We start from the raw sequence: 23,818 nt of genomic DNA, 5'->3' as shown, positions 1-23,818 counted from the left end.
CAGGAACCGCACAGCGGGGGGCGGAGCTCCGTGCTGGCGAATCAGATTGTTGACAGCACAGATATATTGATCCGTCAGCTGCGCAGCATTGTTGGTGAACCTCTGTATACTCTGGTCCTGCTGCTTCTCAGCCTCCTCTTCATCCCAGTCCCTCTCCTCATCCTCTCCAGGTTGTAGAGCTGCAACGATTCATCGGTTAGTCCAGTGGTTCCCAACCTTTGTTTGTCTTATGTACCAGGCCAAAGGTCTCTGAGGTCTATAATGCCAAAGGCAGCGTTGGTGCTTTTCTACACCTCCACCGTCGAGTCCATCCTCACCTCCTCCATCACCGTCTGGTATGCTGCTGCTGCCCTCAAGGACATCTCCAGACTGCAGCGCATCATCCACCGTGCTGAAAACGTGGTCGGATGCAGCCTGCCATCCCTTCAGGACCTGTCCTACACACTGCCAGGACGCTGAAGCGGTGTCAGAAAGTCATGGCCGACCCCTCCCACCCAGGTCATAAACTCTTTAAGGCTCTCCCCCTTGGCATGAGACTGAGGTCTGGTGGTACTAAAACCTCTCATCACATGGACAGCTTCTACCCAACTGCCATCTGTCTCTTCAACGACACCTGAAAGCTCCACAAAGGACTTTATCACTCCCCCCCAACCTGCCCACCCTGCCTCCATCATGTCACTTTAAAGGACTTTATATTTTGCACTTCATAATTTGTGATTGTTTTTCTGTATTAGTTTGTCTTCCACTTGATGTGACCGCTGTGCTGCATACTTGCACTAAAATATAATACAAATAAAAAATAAAAAATAAATAAAAAATAAATTAAAAAACCCAAATCAAGACCGAACAAATCCGCCCCCCCCCCCCCTTTTTAATCTATCATGTTATTTGTCTAGTATCCTAAATGTAGGCTATACCTTTCTTCCACAGAGTGGTCTGATGTGATTCTACTAACTATATCAAAAGAAAGGAGGGTAGAAGATATCACAAATAGCCCCATTATAGCCTAAGTCTGCCATATATGGTGAGACCATGATGCCAAACTCACACTAGAAGTTTCATATTGCCTCTCTGATAATAAAATGTGCACATCCTGTAAGATATGACTTCAGACTAGGGATCGTCCACTAGTATCGTCTATACTGCTGCAAACTTGAAAGAAGGAGGAGGATGAGAGAGAGAGAGAGAGAGAGAGAGAGAGAGAGAGAGAGACGCTTGTGTTGAAACGGTTGAAACCAGGAAGAAGTTCAACCACACGCTTGTGTTGAAACCAGGAAGAAGTTCAACTCTGGAGCAAATGAATAATCTCAGTAAGTAGTAGTTGACACAACTTTAACACGACATGCATAGTCATCAAACTCTTGAGCTAATTCTGCTCTCACTCAGAATGTAAAAATAGAAGCGATGTGGTGTATAGTTTTTGAGATATTAACGTTTGTTTGGCACAACTCATACTGCCGAGGCGTTCCGCATTTTGTAATGTTTTTGTATACAGTACTTGTTCCTTCATCCATGTTGAAAATGTGTTCTCATCAGTGTTGGAGGTAACTCATTACAGAAGTAACATATTACATGTAATATATTACTTTTAGCAGTAACTCAGTAATATAACTTATTACTTATAGGATTTCAGTAATATTATACCAGTCAGGTAACTCATGTTACAAACTGAGTTTTCTTTTTTAATCAAAGCACATAAAAAAGATACAATCATTTCCTAATCAAACTGTGTGTTTTTATGAAAAGAATCACTATAGATGACAATAACAAAGGAAAAGAATAACATTTAGAATGTTGGATTGTTTACACTGACTTCAAGGCAGTTGAAATTATTTTTCGGGATGGTTCCGGGGCCGTGATGTCATTCTGCTGCTGCTGTTGTTTTGGTGAAAGTAATGCAAAAGTAGTGTAATAAGTAACGAGTTACTCTACACAGACAGTAATATTGTAAAGTAACTTATTACTTTCAAATGAAAGTAACTAGTAATATGTAGTATATTACATTTTGAACGTAACTTGCCCAACACTGGTTCTCACCATGTATAAAATACATGTACCTAAATACTTATTCATTTAGGCTATGAATGTAGTGCAATAATAATAATAATGAATGATTGTACTGACATCAAACAATACACTCACATAATTAACACAACATAAAATAAAGACAAATGTATCCTAAGGGAGACAATAGGCTAATCTAATCTAAATTAATTTGTATCTTGTAGAGTTGGATCTCAGAGGTGCCGTGGAGACAGAACTCCAGCAGCAGAAGCAACGTTACTGTAAGTGTTGTGGTTTGTGCTTTATGATTTTCATCTTTTATGTGAGCACAGGCAGCAGGATCAGCCACAGTACAGTACTCTATCTTGTGGCAGGTCTAGAAATGATATTTCTAGTATACTGTTGAAGGTGACAATCTTCTAGCATGTTTTTAGCAGGCAGCAAGCTCAGACTTGGACAGATGAAGCTATGCGGAAGTGATGGAATCTGTAGTTACTCAAATGGCCATGATGTGAGGCTGGCTCCAAAAGCGAGTCAGTCCCTGTTCACCCCCATGTTAAAATGTCTGTCTTTACAACAGGATTAAACATGTTTACAGCCTGGTTCAAAACACGGTTTTGGTGAGTTATAGAACTCACTAAACGAGTGAGTTCCATAACTCACTTGTTTAGTGAGTTATATTATATATTATATTAGAGTCAAATACCGGTAGAAGAAAGAAAATACTATGTTTTGGGCATGATTGACAGGTTGCCTGTCCAGTGAACTGCTTTACTACATAAGGAAGGAACACTGGTGTACAGGACTTTACGATGCATGCGTTTACACTGCCTGCATGGCAGCCCTGCGAGTAACACCATCCTCTACCCGGTTGTCAAAATTACGCAACGCAGAGTTTTTATATGCATTCAAGACCACAAAGTTCTTATTTACAAGAAATCACAGAATTGCCTCGCCCACAGCTTAACTAGAAGAGCATAAAGAGACCACTAACCAAACAGTAGGAAGTGTAGACAGTGACGTTTCACCTTCCGCAACTACATAGCTAAAATCAATATCTTCTAATTTAATTTGCAAATGTTTACAAACACATCAACACATTATTATTGTTGTTGTTGTTTCTTTGTGTGGGCGTTCTCTGTCTTACCGTCTGTTTTGATCATGTCAGAGCTGATTGGCAGGAAGAGAGACATCTGGCAGAGGAGGAGAGGAACACTGTCAAGATGAATCCTTCAGGAGAGGTGAGAAAACATATCACTGATGTTGCCACACACACACACACACACACACACAGACACACACACACACACACACACACAGACACACACACACACACAAACACACACACACACACACACACACACACACACACACGCACACAGTTTCTGTCCTGATTCTTTCTTTGTATCTTTCTCTATGGAAACAGACAGGCACCAGTGGACCCAGACGTCATCGTTGTGATCAGTGTGACAAAACATTCACAAAACTTAATCTGTTGAAGCGTCATCAGAAAGTTCACTCAGGAGCTAAACCCTACAGCTGTGACCAATGTGGGAGCAGCTTCAGTGAGTTAGGTACCCTAACAAGACACCAACGCATACACACTGGAGCTAAACCCTACAGCTGTGACCAATGTGGGAGCAGCTTCAGTGAGTTAGGTACCCTAACAAGACACCAACGCATACACACTGGAGCTAAACCCTACAGCTGTGACCAATGTGGGAGCAGCTTCAGTGACTTAGGTACCCTAACAAGACACCAACGCATACACACTGGAGCTAAACCCTACAGCTGTGACCAATGTGGGAGCAGCTTCAGTGACTTAGGTGTCCTAACAAGACACCAACGCATACACACTGGAGCTAAACCCTACAGCTGTGACCAATGTGGGAGCAGCTTCAGTCGGTTAGGTACCCTAACAAGACACCAACGCATACACACTGGAGCTAAACCCTACAGCTGTGACCAATGTGGGAGCAGCTTCAGTCGGTTAGGTGCCCTAACAACACACCAACGCATACACACTGGAGCTAAACCCTACAGCTGTGACCAATGTGGGAGCAGGTTCAGTCGGTTAGGTACCCTAACAAGACACCAACGCATACACACTGGAGCTAAACCCTACAGCTGTGACCAATGTGGGAGCAGCTTCAGTCAGTTAGGTAACCTAACAACACACCAACACATTCACAATGGAACAGGCTACTGGTGTGTTGGCTGTAACAGAATGTTCACTCGGTCTGATAGTCTGAAGAAACACCGCTGCATCTAACCTGCTGAAGAGCACCTCCACTGTCTGCCACTCAGACAGCGTTCAGACACACAACAGACACAATCAGTTTGCAGATTTCTTTCTGTATGTGTGTTTTTTTCCTTGTATGTTCTGAAGTTGCTGTTGTTTAAATTTTGAAGATGTATAGATGTAGATAAAATCCTGCAGTCGCAGTAGAAAATAGTAATAGGATAGAGATACAGCAAAGAAAAATAGAATATAGAGGTACTGCCTTTTACTTGTTATTGTTATAGTTTAAAAAAAGAAATGGAGTAAATTCGATTAAAGTAAGTTAAGAAAACCAGTGAGTGAAGAAAATAAAACCAACAATAATTAAAAGAACCAAACATTTTGTGGTTGAATTCCAAATAAAGGTTTTAACATAACCACTATAGACTAATGCTTCTGTTAATTAACAGCATACTCCACATAAGATCATAATGTATCATCATACAGGTTTAATTACATAGGCTACTGTATAACTGACCAATCAGTGGCTGCCCCCCTCGGTCTTGGTCTTGACTCAGTCCCCCCCCCCCCCCCCTTCCCCGGTCTCTCTTGGTCCTGACTCGGTCTCGGAAAATAAATCCGCAATTTTAAGCTTGTTATAAGCCGTTTCATGGAGGAACTATTTTCTTTTGACCGAACTACACCCGCTAGCTGCTAGCTAGTTACTACATGAGACTGCAAAAGAAAATAGTTCCTACATGAAACTGCTCACACAACAAAGTCTGTGCATTATATTAAGTAACCGGGTCATGATTTCTGGAAAGAGACATTGCTGTTGAGTTTTTCAAATGTATTTCTTTGGCACTTTGAGCATCACAAGCCGAGTACCATCCAGTTCCATTGTATTCAAGAGAAGGCATAAATCTCTGTGGCCGATATCTCCGAAACTCAGGCAACTAACACAAAACGATATAGATGGATAAATAGCACTACAAGTGAGAGGAAAAATATATATTTTGGATTTTAGGGTGAGCTGTTCCTTTAAGTGACTGTAAGGCCAGCATGGGGTCAAAGGTCATACAACAAAACATGACACTTTTGATCAGCCTACATATACTCTGATTACATATACTCTGATTACATATACTCTGTGATTAGGACTTTCTTACTTTTGCAGTTTCCACTACAGTATAAAGCTTTTGGTCCAAGCCCTCAGCCTCCACTACACCATCTAGACAGAGCTGGATGACTTTGAACAACTTAGGTTGCCAAGCATATATCGCCCTCTGCAGGCATCAAGCATATATCGCCCTCTGCAGGCATTTAGTTCATGACTCAGCCTTGTTTTTTAATCCACCAGCATGTGTGTGCACAGAAAAGGACTATTTGAGTTATCAAAGCAAGCTAATTATTGTTTTTTTCTCGGTAGCCATCTATCGCCTTTCTCTACTAAATTATCTTGAAATTGTATTAGACAAATCTGATGTAATATATATAATATACCAGAGCCATGTAGATAGAAGAGTCCCGACATCTCCATTCACTCCAATGGACCAGTTTTTTACTCTCAAGAGTTCCAGGAAGTAAGGTCCTGGATTAAGCAGCACTGTCGAGTTGCAGCAAAATAGACAGTTTGTGTTGTACTCTGAAAGGGGTTTTCCCCCCTTGAATCAAATTGTACATTGTCAGCTTTGTTTTAGCATGCAAGAAAGTAGCGCGAGACCCCTTCCTGGCTGTTCATTGGCTAATGAGTCTCGCATTTTGGTCCGCCGCTGACGCCACTCTCTCTAGAGGACACTAATATATACCAATAATTTATATATATTTATTCCATTGACATGCACAAAAAGAAATGGTTCACATAATGTTAAAAAGCTTAGGGAGGACACATTGTCCCTGTGTGAAAAGATTATTTTAAGGGTTGGAAGATTTGAAGAAAGAAGTGTGGTTTTCAGGACTTTCTTCTCTTCACCCACATGTGCACATCATGTATATCAATATAACTCCAAATCCCTGTGATGAACAACCAGCCTCAAAACAGTGAGATGCACAAATTCACCCAAATCCTAGATGTCCCATGTGAAAATGTGAGATCATTATGTCCACGTCATTCATTGATTTCCGATGTGTGGCCGTGTCTTGGTAGCATATGGAGAGCACATCATGTAGGAAAGTTGTGTTAGTCAAGTGTAAAGATGGACTGTTGCAGTGCGAGTCCCAGGTCTTAGACTGGTCTGTGAAAGGTTAAAGGTCAGCTAAAGAACTGAGAACCATTGGTGATGACGGGCATAATCCCATGGACGAACAATACGGGACTATGGTCAATAATCAATACAGTTAAGGTCAATAATGGATACAGTTTTGATAGTAAAAGACTAGAGGTCAGTAGTGACCACAGGAGTTAGCCCGTGGACGAGCAGCGTAGGTCCCAGGTCTCGACTCAGCAGGTCCAGCTGGTGCAGGTAGGCCAGGTAACGCCTTGTGTCTGCTGGTGGGCGGGGCAAGTACAGGAACCGCACAGCGGGGGGCGGAGCTCCGTGCTGGCGAATCAGATTGTTGACAGCACAGATATATTGATCCGTCAGCTGCGCAGCATTGTTGGTGAACCTCTGTATACTCTGGTCCTGCTGCTTCTCAGCCTCCTCTTCATCCCAGTCCCTCTCCTCATCCTCTCCAGGTTGTAGAGCTGCAACGATTCATCGGTTAGTCCAGTGGTTCACAACCTTTGTTTGTCTTATGTACCAGGCCAAAGGTCTCTGAGGTCTATAATGCCAAAGGCAGCGTTGGTGCTTTTCTACACCTCCACCGTCGAGTCCATCCTCACCTCCTCCATCACCGTCTGGTATGCTGCTGCTGCCCTCAAGGACATCTCCAGACTGCAGCGCATCATCCACCGTGCTGAAAAGGTGGTCGGATGCAGCCTGCCATCGCTTCAGGACCTGTCCTACACACTGCCAGGACGCTGAAGCGCTCTCAGAAAGTCATGGCCGACCCCTCCCACCCAGGTCATAAACTCTAAGGCTCTCCCCCTTGGCATGAGACTGAGGTCTGGTGGTACTAAAACCTCTCATCACATGGACAGCTTCTACCCAACTGCCATCTGTCTCTTCAACGAGACCTGAAAGCTCCACAAAGGACTTTATCACTCCCCCCCAACCCACCCACCCTGCCTCCATCATGTCACTTTAAAGGACTTTATATTTTGCACTTCATAATTTGTGATTGTTTTTCTGTATTAGTTTGTCTTCCACTTGATGTGACCGCTGTGCTGCATACTTGCACTAAAATATAATACAAATTAAAAAATTAAAAAAATTAAAAAACCCAAATCAAGACCGAACAAATCCGCCCCCCCCCCCCTTTTTTTTTTTTATCATGTTATTTGTCTAGTATCCTAAATGTAGGCTATACCTCTCTTCCACAGAGTGGTCTGATGTGATTCTACTAACTATATCAAAAGAAAGGAGGGTAGAAAATATCACAAATAGCCCCATTATAGCCTAAGTCTGCCATATACAGTATGATGAGACCATGATGCCAAACTCACACTAGAAGTTTCATATTGCCTCTCTGATAATAAAATGTGCACCTGCTGTAAGATATGACTTCAGACTAGGGATCGTCGACTAGTATCGTCTATACTGCTGCAAACTTGAAAGAAGGAGGAGGATGAGAGAGAGAGAGAGAGAGAGAGAGAGAGAGAGAGAGAGAGACGCTTGTGTTGAAACGGTTGAAACCAGGAAGAAGTTCAACCACACGCTTGTGTTGAAACCAGGAAGAAGTTCAACTCTGGAGCAAATGAATAATCTCAGTAAGTAGTAGTTGACACAACTTTAACACGACATGCATATGTCATCAAACTCTTGAGCTAATTCTGCTCTCACTCAGAATGTAAAAATAGAAGCGATGTGGTGTATAGTTTTTGAGATATTAACGTTTGTTTGGCACAACTCATACTGCCGTGGGGTTCCACATTTTGTAATGTTTTTGTATACAGTACTTGTTCCTTCATCCATGTTGAAAATGTGTTCTCACCAGTGTTGGAGGTAACTCATTACAGAAGTAACATATTACATGTAATATATTACTTGTAGCAGTAACTCAGTAATATAACTTATTACTTATAGGATTTCAGTAATATTATACCAGTCAGGTAACTCAAGTTACAAACTGAGTTTTCTTTTTTAATCAAAGCACATAAAAAAGATACAATCATTTCCTAATCAAACTGTGTGTTTTTATACAAATAACCACTATAGATGACAATAACAAAGGAAAATAATAACATTTAGAATGTTGGATTGTTTACACTGACTTCAAGGCAGTTGAAATTATTTTTCGGGATGGTTCGGGGCGGCGATGTCATTCTGCTGCTGCTGTTGTTTTGGTGAAAGTAATGCAAAAGTAGTGTAATAAGTAACGAGTTACTCTACACAGACAGTACTATTGTAAAGTAACGTATTACTTCCAAATTAAAGTAACTAGTAATATGTAGTATATTACATTTTGAACGTAACTTGCCCAACACTGGTTCTCACCATGTATAAAATACATGTATCTAAATACTTATTCATTTAGGCTATGAATGTAGTGTAATAATAATAATAATGAATGATTGTACTGACATCAAACAATACACTCACATAATTAACACAACATAAAATAAAGACAAATGTATCCTAAGGGAGACAATAGGCTAATCTAATCTAAATTAATCTGTATCTTGTAGAGTTGGATCTCAGAGGTGCCGTGGAGACACAACTCCAGCAGCAGAAGCAACGTTACTGTAAGTGTTGTGGTTTGGGCTTTATGATTTTCATCTTTTATGTGAGCACAGGCAGCAGGATCAGCCACAGTACAGTACTCTATCTTGTGGCAGGTCTAGAAATGATATTTCTAGTATACTGTTGAAGGTGACAATCTTCTAGCATGTTTTTAGCAGGCAGCAAGCTCAGACTTGGACAGATGAAGCTATGCGGAAGTGATGGAATCTGTAGTTACTCAAATGGCCATGATGTGAGGCTGGCTCCAAAAGCGAGTCAGTCCCTGTTCACCCCCATGTTAAAATGTCTGTCTTTACAACAGGATTAAACATGTTTACAGCCTGGTTCAAAACACGGTTTTGGTGAGTTATAGAACTCACTAAACGAGTGAGTTCTATAACTCACTTGTTTAGTGAGTTATATTATATATTATATTAGAGTCAAATACCGGTAGAAGAAAGAAAATACTATGTTTTGGGCATGATTGACAGGTTGCCTGTCCAGTGAACTGCTTTACTACATAAGGAAGGAACACTGGTGTACAGGACTTTACGATGCATGCGTTTACACTGCCTGCATGGCAGCCCTGCGAGTAACACCATTCTCTACCCGGTTGTCAAAATTACACAACGCAGAGTTTTTATATGCATTCAAGACCACAAATTACTTATTTACAAGAAATCACAGAATTGCCTCGCCCACAGCTTAACTAGAAGAGCATAAAGAGACCACTAACCAAACAATAGGAAGTGTAGACAGTGACGTTTCACCTTCCACAACTATATAGCTAAAATCAATATCTTCAAAATTAATTTGCAAATGTTTACAAACACATCAACACATTATTATTGTTGTTGTTGTTTCTTTGTGTGGGCGTTCTCTGTCTTACCGTCTGTTTTGATCATGTCAGAGCTGATTGGCAGGAAGAGAGACATCTGGCAGAGGAGGAGAGGAACACTGTCAAGATGAATCCTTCAGGAGAGGTGAGAAAAAATATCACTGATGTTGCAACACACACACACACACACACACACACACACACACACACGCGCACACGCACACACAGTCTCTCTGTCCTGATTCTCTCCTTGTATCTTTCTCTATGGAAACAGATAGGCACCAGTGGACCCAGACGTCATCGTTGTGATCAGTGTGACAAAACATTCACAAAACTTCATCTGTTGAAGCGTCATCAGAAAGTTCACTCAGGAGAGAAGCCCTACTCCTGTCAGGAGTGTGGACACTCTTTCAGTCGCTCAGAACACCTAAAATCACACCAACGTATTCACACTGGAGAGAAACCCTACAGCTGTGACCAATGTGGGAGCAGGTTCAATCAGTTAGCTAACCTAAAAACACACCAACACATCCACACTGGAGCTAAACCCTACAGCTGTGACCAATGTGGGAGCAGCTTCAGTGAGTTAGGTACCCTAACAACACACCAACGCATCCACACTGGAGTTAAACCTTACAGCTGTGACCAATGTGGGAGCAGCTTCAGGCACTTAGCTACCCTAACAAGACACCAACGCATACACACTGGAGCTAAACCCTACAGCTGTGACCAATGTGGGAGCAGCTTCAGTGAGTTAGGTACCCTAACAACACACCAACGCATCCACACTGGAGGTAAACCCTACAGCTGTGACCAATGTGGGAGCAGCTTCAGTCACTTAGCTACCCTAACAACACACCAACGCATACACACTGGAGTTAAACCCTACAGCTGTGACCAATGTGGGAGCAGCTTCAGTCAGTTAGGTACCCTAACAAGACACCAAAGCATACACACTGGAGCTAAACCCTACAGCTGTGACCAATGTGGGAGCAGCTTCAGTCGGTTAGGTCACCTAACAACACACCAACACATCCACAATGGAGCTGAACCCTACAGCTGTGACCAATGTGGGAGCAGCTTCAGTCAGTTAGGTAACCTAACAACACACCAACGCATACACACTGGAGTTAAACCTTACAGCTGTGACCAATGTGGGAGCAGCTTCAGTCAGTTAGGTAACCTAACAAGACACCAACGCATTCACAATGGAACAGGCTACTGGTGTGATGGCTGTAAGAGAACGTTCACTCGGTCTGATAGTCTGAAGAAACACCGCTGCATCTAACCACCTGCTGAAGAGCACCTCCACTGTCTGCCACTCAGACAGCGTTCAGACACACAACAGATGGACTGTACAATCAGTTTGCAGATTTCTTTCTGTCTGTTTTTTTCCTTGTATGTTCTGAAGTTGCTGTTGTTTACATTTTGAAGATATAGCCTATAGATGTAGATAAATTCCTCCAGTCGCAATAGAAAATAGTAATAGGATACAGATACAGCAAAGAAAAATAGAATATAGAGGTACTGCCTTTTACTTGTTATTGTTATAGTTTAAAAAAAGAAATGGAGTAAATTTGATTAAAGTAAGTTAAGAAAACCAGTGAGTGAAGAAAATAAAACCAATAATAATTAAAAGAACCAAACATTTTGTGGTTGAATTCCAAATAAATGTTCTAACATAACCACTAATGCTTCTGTTAATTAACAGCATACTCCACATAAGATCATATACTGCCTACATATACTCTGATTACATATACTCTGTGATTAGGACTTTCTTACTTTTGCAGTTTCCACTACAGTATAAAGCTTTTGGTCCAAGCCCTCAGCCTCCACTACACCATCTAGACAGAGCTGGATGACTTTGAACAACTTAGGTTGCCAAGCATATATCGCCCTCTGCAGGCATCAAGCATATATCGCCCTCTGCAGGCATTTAGTTCATGACTCAGCCTTGTTTTTTAATCCACCAGCATGTGTGTGCACAGAAAAGGACTATTTCAGTTATCAAAGCAAGCTAATTATTGTTTTTTTCTCGGTAGCCATCTATCACCTTTCTCTACTAAATTATCTTGAAATTGTATTAGACAAATCTGATGTAATATATAATATACCAGAGCCATGTAGATAGAAGAGTCCCGACATCTCCATTCACTCCAATGGACCAGTTTTTTACTCTCAAGAGTTCCAGGAAGTAAGGTCCTGGATTAAGCAGCACTGTCGAGTTGCAGCAAAATAGACAGTTTGTGTTGTACTCTGAAAGGGGTTTTCCCCCCTTGAATCAAATTGTACATTGTCAGCTTTGTTTTAGCATGCAAGAAAGTAGCGCGAGACCCCTTCCTGGCTGTTCATTGGCTAATGAGTCTCGCATTTTGGTCCTCCGCTGACGCCACTCTCTCTAGAGGACACTAATATATACCAATAATTTATATTTATTTATTCCATTGGCATGCACAAAAATAAATGCTTCACATAATGTTCAAAAGCTTAGGGAGGACACATTGTCCCTGTGTGAAAAGATTATTTTAACGGTTGGAAGATTTGAAGAAAATAGTGTGGTTTTCAGGACGTTCTTCTCTTCACCCACATGTGCACATCATGTATATCAATATAACTCCAAATCCCTGTGATGAACAACCAGCCTCAAAACAGTGAGATGCACAAATTCACCCAAATCCTAGATGTCCCATGTGAAAATGTGAGATCATTATGTCCACGTCATTCATTGATTTCCGATGTGCGGCCGTGTCATGGTAGCATATGGAGAGCACATCATGTAGGAAAGTTACATGTTCTGAGCGACTGAAACCAATGGTTCTCAGCTAAAGAACTGAGAACCATTGGTGATGACAGGCATAATCCCATGGACTAACAATACGGGACCATGGTCAATAATGGATACAGTTAAGGTCAATAATGGATACAGTTAAGGTCAATAATGGATACAGTTTTGATAGTAAAAGACTAGAGGTCAGTAGTGACCACAGGAGTTAGCCCGTGGACGAGCAGCGTAGGTCCCAGGTCTCGACTCAGCAGGTCCAGCTTGTGCAGGTAGGTCAGGTAACGCCTTGTGTCCGCTGGTGGGCGGGGCAAGTACAGGAACCGCACAGCGGGGGGGCGGAGCTCCGTGCTGGCGAATCAGATTGTTGGCAGCACAGATATATTGATCCGTCAGCTGCGCTGCATTGTTGGGGAACCTCTGTATACTCTGGTCCTGCTGCTTCTCAGCCTCCTCTTCATCCCAGTCCCTCTCCTCATCCTCTCCAGGTTGTAGAGCTGCAACGATTCATCGGTTAGTCCAGTGGTTCCCAACCTTTGTTTGTCTTATGTACCAGGCCAAAGGTATCTGAGGTCTATAATGCCAAAGGCAGCGTTGGTGCTTTTCTACACCTCCACCGTCGAGTCCATCCTCACCTCCTCCATCACCGTCTGGTATGCTGCTGCTGCCCTCAAGGACATCTCCAGACTGCAGCGCATCATCCACCGTGCTGAAAAGGTGATCGGATGCAGCCTGCCATCCCTTCAGGACCTGTCCTACACACTGCCAGGACGCTGAAGCGCTCTCAGAAAGTCATGGCCGACCCCTCCCACCCAGGTCATAAACTCTTTAAGGCTCTCCCCCTTGGCATGAGACTGAGGTCTGGTGGTACTAAAACCTCTCATCACATGGACAGCTTCTACCCAACTGCCATCTGTCTCTTCAGCGACACCTGAAAGCTTCCACAAAGGACTTTATCACTCCCCCCCAACCCGCCCACCCTGCCTCCATCATTTCACTTTAAAGGACTTTATATTTTGCACTTCATAATTTGTGATTGTTTTTCTGTATTAGTTTGTCTTCCACTTGATGTGACCGCTGTGCTGCATACTTGCACTCAAATAAAATACAAATAAAAAATAAAAAATAAATTAAAAATAAATTAAAAAACCCAAATCAAGACCGAACAAATCCGCCCCCCCCCCTTTTTCATCTATCATGTTATTTGTCTAGTATCCTAAATGTAGGCTATACCTCTCTTCCACAGAGTGGTCTGATGTGATTCTACTAACTATATCAAAAGAAAGGAGGGTAGAAAATATCGCAAATAGCCCCAATATAGCCTAAGTCTGCCATATATGATGAGACCATGATGCCAAACTCATACTAGAAGTTTCATATTGCCTCTCTGATAATAAAATGTGCACATCCTGTAAGATATGACTTCAGACTAGGGATCGTCCACTAGTATCGTCTATACTGCTGCAAACATGAAAGAAGGAGGATGAGAGAGAGAGAGAGAGAGAGAGAGAGAGAGAGAGAGAGAGAGAGAGACGCTTGTGTTGAAACGGTTGAAACCAGGAAGAAGTTCAACCACACGCTTGTGTTGAAACCAGGAAGAAGTTCAACTCTGGAGCGAATAAATAATCTCAGTAAGTAGTAGTTCACACAACTTTAACACGACATGCATATGTCATCAAACTCTTGAGCTAATTCTGCTCTCACTCAGAATGTAAAAATAGAAGCGATGTGGTGTATAGTTTTTGAGATATTAACGTTTGTTTGGCACAACTCATACTGCTGCGGGGTTCCGCATTTTGTAATGTTTTTGTATACAGTACTTGTTCCTTCATCCATGTTGAAAATGTGTTCTCACCAGTGTTGGAGGTAACTCATTACAGAAGTAACATATTACATGTAATATATTACTTGTAGCAGTAACTCAGTAATATAACTTATTACTTATAGGATTTCAGTAATATTATACCAGTTACTTTGTCAAGTAACTCAAGTTACAAATTGTACCACTATAGATGACAATAACAAAGGAAAAGAATAACATTTAGAATGTTGGATTGTTTACACTGACTTCAAGGCAGTTGAAATGATTTTTCGGGATGGTTCCTGGGCCGTGATGTCATTCTGCTGCTGCTGTTGTTTTGGTAAAAGCAAGGGCGTCGTTTTGGTCTCAAGGTTGGTAGGGTCGAGGAGCGGGCGCCGCCGAAGAGGAATATCTAATATCTAATTTTAAATGAAAAAAATTAGGTTTCTTTTAACCTTTTTTAGCCATATTTATGTGTCCTGTCAGCATAATTGTAACTAACAAACACAAACTGTAGGTTTAGTCATCTAATCATGTTCTTTCACAAACAGCCGGTTTGGAAAGAAAACATTGCCACTGAAACCCACACACCATGCATAAAAGAATGTGCACTGACTTATACTAACTTTCACTTACCAGTAATATTACAGTGATTTGTGTTTTGATTTGAGACGAGAGGATGAGCTGAGCTCACAGCTGCAGTTCTCCTGCCCTCTGAAAACCACATAGGCTACAAGTGGCTTCGTTCCTCCCCTCCCCACCACACACACACAGACACACACACACACACAAATGATACTGCCTCGATTCTGAAGTGAGCCCAAGCGATCTTCAGTTAAAATCATCATTGTATTGTTTATAGCAAATTTAATAAAAGGTAAACTCTATAGGAAGATAGTTGGCAGACAGGCAGCAGCGCGCAGCAGCCACGCTGCCTGTGTGGATGCCGCGGGCGTGCCAGCCGCAGCAAGCACGCCACGCACATGCACACGCCACGCACATGCAAGATGTGTGTCCCGGCCGTAAGAAAAGGCTGCAGCGTCCCTGTCTACAGCCTCTAGCCTGTCACAGTTTGACAGCCTGGGGCACAAATGCGACGCGTGATGCGCGTCGGACTTTCAGTAATAAAATTACAACAATGACGTCTCGTTTTGCTACCCTAACGTAACGAGTTACTTACAGTTGCTGCAGGGGGACCGACCCCTCTTTTTCCGAGCGGGAGGAGGAGGAGGAGGCGGCGGCATGTTGGTGTGTTAGTAGTGTGTCAGAGCCATGTGTGTGGGTGGGCGTTTGTTTGGTCATCAGCCAAATGAACCAATCAAACTGGGTTTTTTGGATTGGCCCATTCAGTTGTGAAAAACAGGGGTAAATGTAACTTTGAACATATTGCAAACTAATTTCACTCAATAATGGTCGGGTCAATTCTATCCTTGCAAAATATGGGGAGACAATCTAAATGACCTATATAACTGCACTCCAAAGATAATGCAAATAAGGTTGCTTAAAAGTTGGTAGGGACAATTGGACACCCTGAAATGTTGGTAGGGTCCGGACCCTACCGACCCTACACAAAATGACGCGCTTGGGTAAAAGTAATGCAAAAGTAGTGTAATAAGTAACGAGTTACTCTACACAGACAGTACTATTGTAAAGTAACTTATTACTTTCAAATGAAAGTAACTAGTAATATGTAGTATATTACATTTTGAAGGTAACTTGCCCAACACTGGTTCTCACCATGTATAAAATACATGTACCTAAATACTTATTCAATTAGGCTATGAATGTAGTGTAATAATAATAATAATGAATGATTGTACTGACATCAAACAATACACTCACATAATTAACACAACGTAAAATAAAGACAAATGTATACTAAGGGAGACAATAGGCTAATCTAATCGAAATAAATTTGTATCTTGTAGAGTTGGATCTCAGAGGTGCCGTGGAGACAGAACTCCAGCAGCAGAAGCAACGTTACTGTAAGTGTTGTGGTTTGTGCTTTATGATTTTCATCTTTTATGTGAGCACAGGCAGCAGGATCAGCCACAGTACAGTACTCTATCTTGTGGCAGGTCTAGAAATGATATTTCTAGTATACTGTTGAAGGTGACAATCTTCTAGCATGTTTTTAGCAGGCAGCAAGCTCAGACTTGGACAGATGAAGCTATGCGGAAGTGATGAAATCTGTAGTTACTCAAATGGCCATGATGTGAGGCTGGCTCGAAAAGCGAGTCAGTCCCTGTTCACCCCCATGTTCAAATGCCTGTCTTTACAACAGAATTAAACATGTTTACAGCCTGGTTCAAAACACGGTTTTGGTGAGTTATATAACTCACTAAACGAGTGAGTTCTATAACTCACTTGTTTAGTGAGTTATATTATATATTATATTAGAGTCAAATACCGGTAGACGAAAGAAAATACTATGTTTTGGGCATGATTGACAGGTTGCCTGTCCAGTGAAGTGCTTTACTACATAAGGAAGGAACACTGGTGTACAGGACTTTACGATGCATGCGTTTACACTGCCTGCATGGCAGCCCTGCGAGTAACACCATCCTCTACCCGGTTGTCAAAATTACGCAACACAGAGTTTTTATATGCATTCAAGACCACAAATTACTTATTTACAAGAAATCACAGAATTGCCTCGCCCACAGCTTAACTAGAAGAGCATAAAGAGACGACTAACCAAACAGTAGGAAGTGTAGACAGTGACGTTTCACCTTCCACAACTAGAGCTAAAATCAATATCTTCCAAATTAATTTGCAAATGTTTACAAACACATCAACATATTATTGTTGTTGTTATTATTGTTGTTGTTTCTTTGTGTGGGCGTTCCCTGTCTTACCATCTGTTTTGATCATGTCAGAGCTGATTGGCAGGAAGAGAGACATCTGGCAGAGGAGGAGAGGAACACTGTCAAGATGAATCCTTCAGGAGAGGTGAGAAAACATATCACTGATGTTGCAACACACACACACACACACACACACACACACACACACACACATACACACACACACACACACACACACACACACACACACACACACAGACACACACACACACACACACAAACACAAACACACACACACACACACACACACGCACACAGTCTCTGTCCTGATTCTTTCTTTGTATCTTTCTCTATGGAAACAGACAGGCACCAGTGGACCCAGATGTCATCGTTGTGATCAGTGTGACAAAACATTCACAAAACTTCATCTGTTGAAGCGTCATCAGAAAGTTCACTCAGGAGCTAAACCCTACAGCTGTGACCAATGTGGGAGCAGCTTCAGTCAGTTAGGTACCCTAACAACACACCAACGCATACACACTGGAGCTAAACCCTACAGCTGTGACCAATGTGGGAGCAGCTTCAGTGAGTTAGGTACCCTAACAAGACACCAACGCATACACACTGGAGCTAAACCCTACAGCTGTGACCAATGTGGGAGCAGCTTCAGTCGGTTAGGTACCCTAACAACACACCAACGCATACACACTGGAGCTAAACCCTACAGCTGTGACCAATGTGGGAGCAGCTTCAGTCGGTTAGCTAACCTAACAAGACACCAACGCATACACACTGGAGCTAAACCCTACAGCTGTGACCAATGTGGGAGCAGCTTCAGTCGGTTAGGTACCCTAACAAGACACCAACGCATACACACTGGAGCTAAACCCTACAGCTGTGACCAATGTGGGAGCAGCTTCAGTCTGTTAGGTGCCCTAACAACACACCAACGCATACACACTGGAGATAAACCCTACAGCTGTGACCAATGTGGGAGCAGGTTCAGTCTGTTAGGTCACCTAACAAGACACCAACGCATACACACTGGAGCTAAACCCTACAGCTGTGACCAATGTGGGAGCAGCTTCAGGGTGTTATGTCACCTAACAAGACACCAACGCATACACACTGGAGCTAAACCCTACAGCTGTGACCAATGTGGGAGCAGGTTCAGTCTGTTAGGTACCCTAACAAGACACCAACGCATACACACTGGAGCTAAACCCTACAGCTGTGACCAATGTGGGAGCAGGTTCAGTCGGTTAGGTCACCTAACAAGACACCAACGCATACACACTGGAGCTAAACCCTACAGCTGTGACCAATGTGGGAGCAGGTTCAGTCGGTTAGGTCACCTAACAACACACCAACGCATACACACTGGAGCTAAACCCTACAGCTGTGACCAATGTGGGAGCAGCTTCAGTCAGTTAGGTAACCTAACAACACACCAACGCATCCACACTGGAACAGGCTACTGGTGTGATGGCTGTAACAGAACGTTCACTCGGTCTGATAGTCTGAAGAAACACCGCTGCATCTAACCACCTGCTGAAGAGCACCTCCACTGTCTGCCACTCAGACAGCGTTCAGACACACAACAGACAGACTTTTTCCTTCTTTTTTCCAGTTTTGTTTCTGTATGTGTCTGTTTTTTTCTTGTATGTTCTGAAGTTGCTGTTTAAATTTTGAAGATGTATATAAAATCCTGCAGTTGCAATAGATAATAGTAATAGGATACAGCAAAGAAAAATAGAATATAGAGGTACTGCCTTTTACTTGTTATTGTTATTGTTTAAAAAAATCTTTTTTTGAGTAAATTCAATTAAAGTAAGAAAATCAGTGAGTGAAGAAAATAAAACCAATAATAATTAAAAGAACTGAACATTTTGTGGTTGAAATTCAAATAAAGGTTTTAACATAACCAGTATAGACTAATGCTTCTGTTAATTAACAGCATACTCCACGTAATATCATATACTGTATCATCATACAGGTAATTACATAGGCTACTGTAACTAACCAATCAGTGGCTGCCCCCCTCGGTCTTGGTCTTGACTCAGACCCCCCGCCCCCCCATCCCAGGTCACTCTTGGTCCTGACTCGGTCTCGGTTTAGGGGGTCAACAAAACCTATTACTTTCAAAATGAGTAGCAGATGCTGATAAAGACTCAGTCAGTTATAATCTGGGGCCTGGGGGATCCTTTGATGGTATTTTGAGCTTATCCGCCTCATGCTGGCATCATACTCCCTCCCACACACACTTTGCCAGTGTTGTGTGAGTGTCGGTGGCTGTGCAGCCAAAGTGAACCTCACTTCCTGCTTCAGCACTGTACCAGAGATTTTCATCCGCCATTTATTTTCCCATAGACATTTCGTAAAATGCTTCTAAAATAGATTTACTTGCTCAAACCAAACGGTTCAGCTATATTTAGAATTGGGAGAGACCATATAACATTTCACTCTGACCAAAACTAAAAGAAAACATTGAAAAAATATGTTTTTTAAATCAGCAATTTACATTTTGGTCCGAGTGAAATGTTATGCGGTCTCTCCTGTTTCTAAATATATCTGAACCATTTGGTTTGAACAAGTAAAACTATTTTCATAAGCATTTTAGGAAATGTCTATGGGAAAATAAATGGTGGATGAAAATCTCTGGTACAGTGCTGAAGCAGGAAGTGACGTTCCACTTTGGCTCTCTACAGTCATGGAATTCAGCCGCAAACATGATGAATGCCGCAGATGGCGTTGCCTCTCCATGACAAGATGCAGTTCAGACATTGCCCACAAGACTTATGTGCCAAGTGTGTCAGCCAGGTATTTTTATGTGACATTATGACAGATGACAGTTTGGTCAAACGGCTAACCATCTCATCTCTATGACATCATAATTGTCACTTGACATCACAAGGTATTTCTGCTGTAGTGAACATGGCAGGAAGACAGAATGGGTAAAGTACTTCTCCACATGCTTGTTATGAATCATCTAATTCAAGGTTTGCTATCTGGAATGGTAACAGTATTCAATGCTGCATCACCTATATCAACAAGGATCGAGGAGCCTTGCTCATACATATTCACAATGTAAACAATTCTGCTTCACAATATAGTCCTTCATTATTGACCATTTGGGAGAAATGAACACAGTTGGGAAACACGATGTTGCAGCAAACTCAGGCCAGCATGGGGTCAAAGGTCATACAACAAAACATGATACTTTTGATCAGCCTACATATACTCTGATTACATATACTCTGATTACATATACTCTGTGATTAGGACTTTCTTACTTTTGCAGTTTCCACTACAGTATAAAGCTTTTGGTCCAAGCCCTCAGCCTCCACTACACCATCTAGACAGAGCTGGATGACTTTGAACAACTTAGGTTGCCAAGCATATATCGCCCTCTGCAGGCATCAAGCATATATCGCCCTCTGCAGGCATTTAAGAAGCATATATCGCCCTCTGCAGGCATCAAGTATATATCGCCCTCTGCAGGCATTTAAGAGGCATATATCGCCCTCTGCAGGCATATATCGCCCTCTGCAGGCATTTAAGAGGCAAGACTTGTTCATGACTCAGCCTTGTTTTTTAATCCACCAGCATGTGTGTGCACAGAAAAGGACTATTTCAGTTATCAAAGCAAGCTAATTATTGCTTTTTCCCCGGTAGCCATCTATCGCCTTTCTCTACTAAATTCTCTTGAAATTGTATTAGACAAATCTGATGTAATATATACCAGAGCCATGTAGATGGAAGAGTCCCAACATCTTCATTCACTCCAATGGACCGGTTTTTTACTCTCAAGAGTTCCAGGAAGTAAGGTCCTGGATAAGGCAGCGCTCTCGAGTTGCGGCAAAATAGACAGTTTGTGTTGTACTCTGAAAGGGGTTTCCCCCCTTGAATCAAATTGTACATTATCAGCTTTTAAACCAACCTGCTCATATCCCACTACAACTCCGTCAACATCTACAAATACGCAGACGATACAACCATCATAGGCCTCATCACAGACAATAATGAAATGGAATACCGTGCACAGATACACCAAACAGTTACCTGGTGCACAGACAATAACCTCCTACTCAACTCATCCAAAACCCAAGAACTCATCATCGACTTCAGACGCCAGCCACACCCCAAAACCCCCATACTCATCTCTGACAAACCAATAAGCACCACGGACTCATTCAAATTTCTCGGCACTCACATAAGTAACAACCTCAAATGGAAAACCAACACAGACCACATCTACAAAAAAGCCAATCAGAGACTCTTCTTCCTCCGTCAGCTCAAAAAATTCCGAATAAGAAAACATCTCCTGCTCCGGTTCTACCTGGCCATCATACAAAGCATCCTCACCTTCTCCATAACAGTTTGGTACAGCAGTCTGGACACTCACTCCAAAAACAAACTACAGAGAATCATCAATAAATCCTCCAAAATAATCCACACCCCCCTTCCGTCACTTGAATCACTCCACCGCCAAAGGACAATAAATAGAGCTAAAAAAATCATTTCTGACCCCACTCACCCAGCATACCACATCTTCCAGCTGTTGCCCTCTGGGAGGCGCTACAGGTCTCTGCCCACCAAGACAACCCGTTTTAAAAACAGTTTCTTCCCCACTGCTATAAGGACACTGAACTCTATATAACAACCCCCATATCACTGCTGCTATAACTGTATTGTGTACTGTTATTGTGTTTTATGTATGTATGTATCATGATGTTGGACATGCTTACGTATGAACTGTACTGAAAACAAATTCCACCAGCCTGGCTGTGTGGTCATTAAAGAATCTAATCTAATCTAATCTTTGTTTTCGCATGCAAGAAAGTAGCGCGAGACCCCTTCCTGGCTGTTCATTGGCTAATGAGTCTCGCATTTTGGTCCTCCGCTGACGCCACTCTCTCTCTAGAGGACACTCTCTAGAGGACACTAATATATACCAATAATTTATATTTATTTATTCCATTGACATGCACAAAAAGAAATGGTTGACATAATGTTCAAAAGGTTAGGGAGGACACATTGTCCCTGTGTGAAAAGATTATTTTAAGGGTTGGAAGATTTGAAGAAAGAAGTGTGGTTTTCAGGACTTTCTTCTCTTCAGCCACATGTGCACATCATGTATATCGATATAACTCCAAATCCCTGTGATGAACAACCAGCCTCAAAACAGTGAGATGCACAAATTCACCCAAATCCTAGATGTCCCATGTGAAAATGTGAGATCATTATGTCCACGTCATTCATTGATTTCCGATGTGTGGCCGTGTCTTGGTAGCATATGGAGAGCACATCATGTAGGAAAGTTGTGTTAGTCAAGTGTAAAGATGGACTGTTGCAGTGCGAGTCTCAGGTCTTAGACTGGTCTGTGAAAGGTTAAAGGTCAGCTAAAGAACTGAGAACCATTGGTGATGACAGGCATAATCCCATGGACGAACAATACGGGACCATGGTCAATAATCAATACAGTTAAGGTCAATAATGGATACAGTTTTGATAGTAAAAGACTAGAGGTCAGTAGTGACCACAGGAGTTAGCCCGTGGAGGAGCAGTGTAGGTCCCAGGTCTCGACTCAGCAGGTCCAGCTGGTGCAGGTAGGCCAGGTAACACCTTGTGTCTGCTGGTGGGCGGGGCAAGTACAGGAACCGCACAGCGGGGGGCGGAGCTCCGTGCTGGCGAATCAGATTGTTGACAGCACAGATATATTGATCCGTCAGCTGCGCAGCATTGTTGGTGAACCTCTGTATACTCTGGTCCTGCTGCTTCTCAGCCTCCTCTTCATCCCAGTCCCTCTCCTCATCCTCTCCAGGTTGTAGAGCTGCAACGATTCATCGGTTAGTCCAGTGGTTCACAACCTTTGTTTGTCTTATGTACCAGGCCAAAGGTCTCTGAGGTCTATAATGCCAAAGGCAGCGTTGGTGCTTTTCTACACCTCCACCGTCGAGTCCATCCTCACCTCCTCCATCACCGTCTGGTATGCTGCTGCTGCCCTCAAGGACATCTCCAGACTGCAGCGCATCATCCACCGTGCTGAAAAGGTGGTCGGATGCAGCCTGCCATCCCTTCAGGACCTCTCCTACACACTGCCAGGACGCTGAAGCGCTCTCAGAATGTCATGGCCGACCCCTCCCACCCAGGTCATAAACTCTTTAAGGCTCTTCCCCTTGGCATGAGACTGAGGTCTGGTGGTACTAAAACCTCTCATCACATGGACAGCTTCTACTCAACTGCCATCTGTCTCTTCAACGACACCTGAAAGCTTCCACAAAGGACTTTATCACTCCCCCCCAACCCGCCCACCCTGCCTCCATCATGTCACTTTAAAGAACTTTATATTTTGCACTTCATAATTTGTGATTGTTTTTCTGTATTAGTCTTCCACTTGATGTGACCGCTGTGCTGCATACTTGCACTAAAATATAATACAAATAAAAAATAATAAAAAATAAAAAAACGCAAATCAAGACCGAACCCCCCCCCCCCCCCCCCCTTTTTTAATCTATCATGTTATTTGTCTAGTATCCTAAATGTAGGCTATACCTCTCTTCCACAGAGTGGTCTGATGTGATTCTACTAACTATATCAAA

The 23,818-nt window shown here is 42.5% G+C and overlaps 1 protein-coding gene and 2 long non-coding RNA genes across 3 annotated transcripts; all 3 read left to right on the top strand.

Moving 5' to 3' along the window:
• Nucleotides 1-1,192: 1,192 nt before the first annotated feature.
• Nucleotides 1,193-3,618, top strand: LOC310797276. The gene is made up of 4 exons (XR_014553721.1): nucleotides 1,193-1,310; nucleotides 2,229-2,285; nucleotides 3,173-3,245; nucleotides 3,431-3,618. It is a non-coding gene; the product is annotated as an uncharacterized lncRNA (long non-coding RNA).
• A 6,298-nt stretch (nucleotides 3,619-9,916) lies between these two features.
• LOC310797269 (uncharacterized protein) lies at nucleotides 9,917-11,479 on the top strand. Its single transcript, XM_083659634.1, has 2 exons — nucleotides 9,917-9,971; nucleotides 10,101-11,479. Exons 1-2 carry the CDS (start codon nucleotides 9,954-9,956, stop codon nucleotides 11,112-11,114), a joined length of 1,032 nt encoding a protein of 343 aa, XP_083515760.1. The 5' UTR covers nucleotides 9,917-9,953; the 3' UTR covers nucleotides 11,115-11,479.
• A 2,713-nt stretch (nucleotides 11,480-14,192) lies between these two features.
• Nucleotides 14,193-17,939, top strand: LOC310797275. Its single transcript, XR_014553720.1, has 4 exons — nucleotides 14,193-14,239; nucleotides 16,338-16,394; nucleotides 17,289-17,361; nucleotides 17,579-17,939. It is a non-coding gene; the product is annotated as an uncharacterized lncRNA (long non-coding RNA).
• Nucleotides 17,940-23,818: the final 5,879 nt, after the last annotated feature.

The sequence above is a fragment of the Poromitra crassiceps genome, assembly GCF_964638095.1.
Source record: "Poromitra crassiceps genome assembly, chromosome: 23".
Classification (NCBI taxonomy): domain Eukaryota; kingdom Metazoa; phylum Chordata; class Actinopteri; order Beryciformes; family Melamphaidae; genus Poromitra; species Poromitra crassiceps.
The sequence above is the reverse complement of the archived record's forward strand: the minus strand, read 5'-3'. Positions and strand labels throughout refer to the sequence as shown.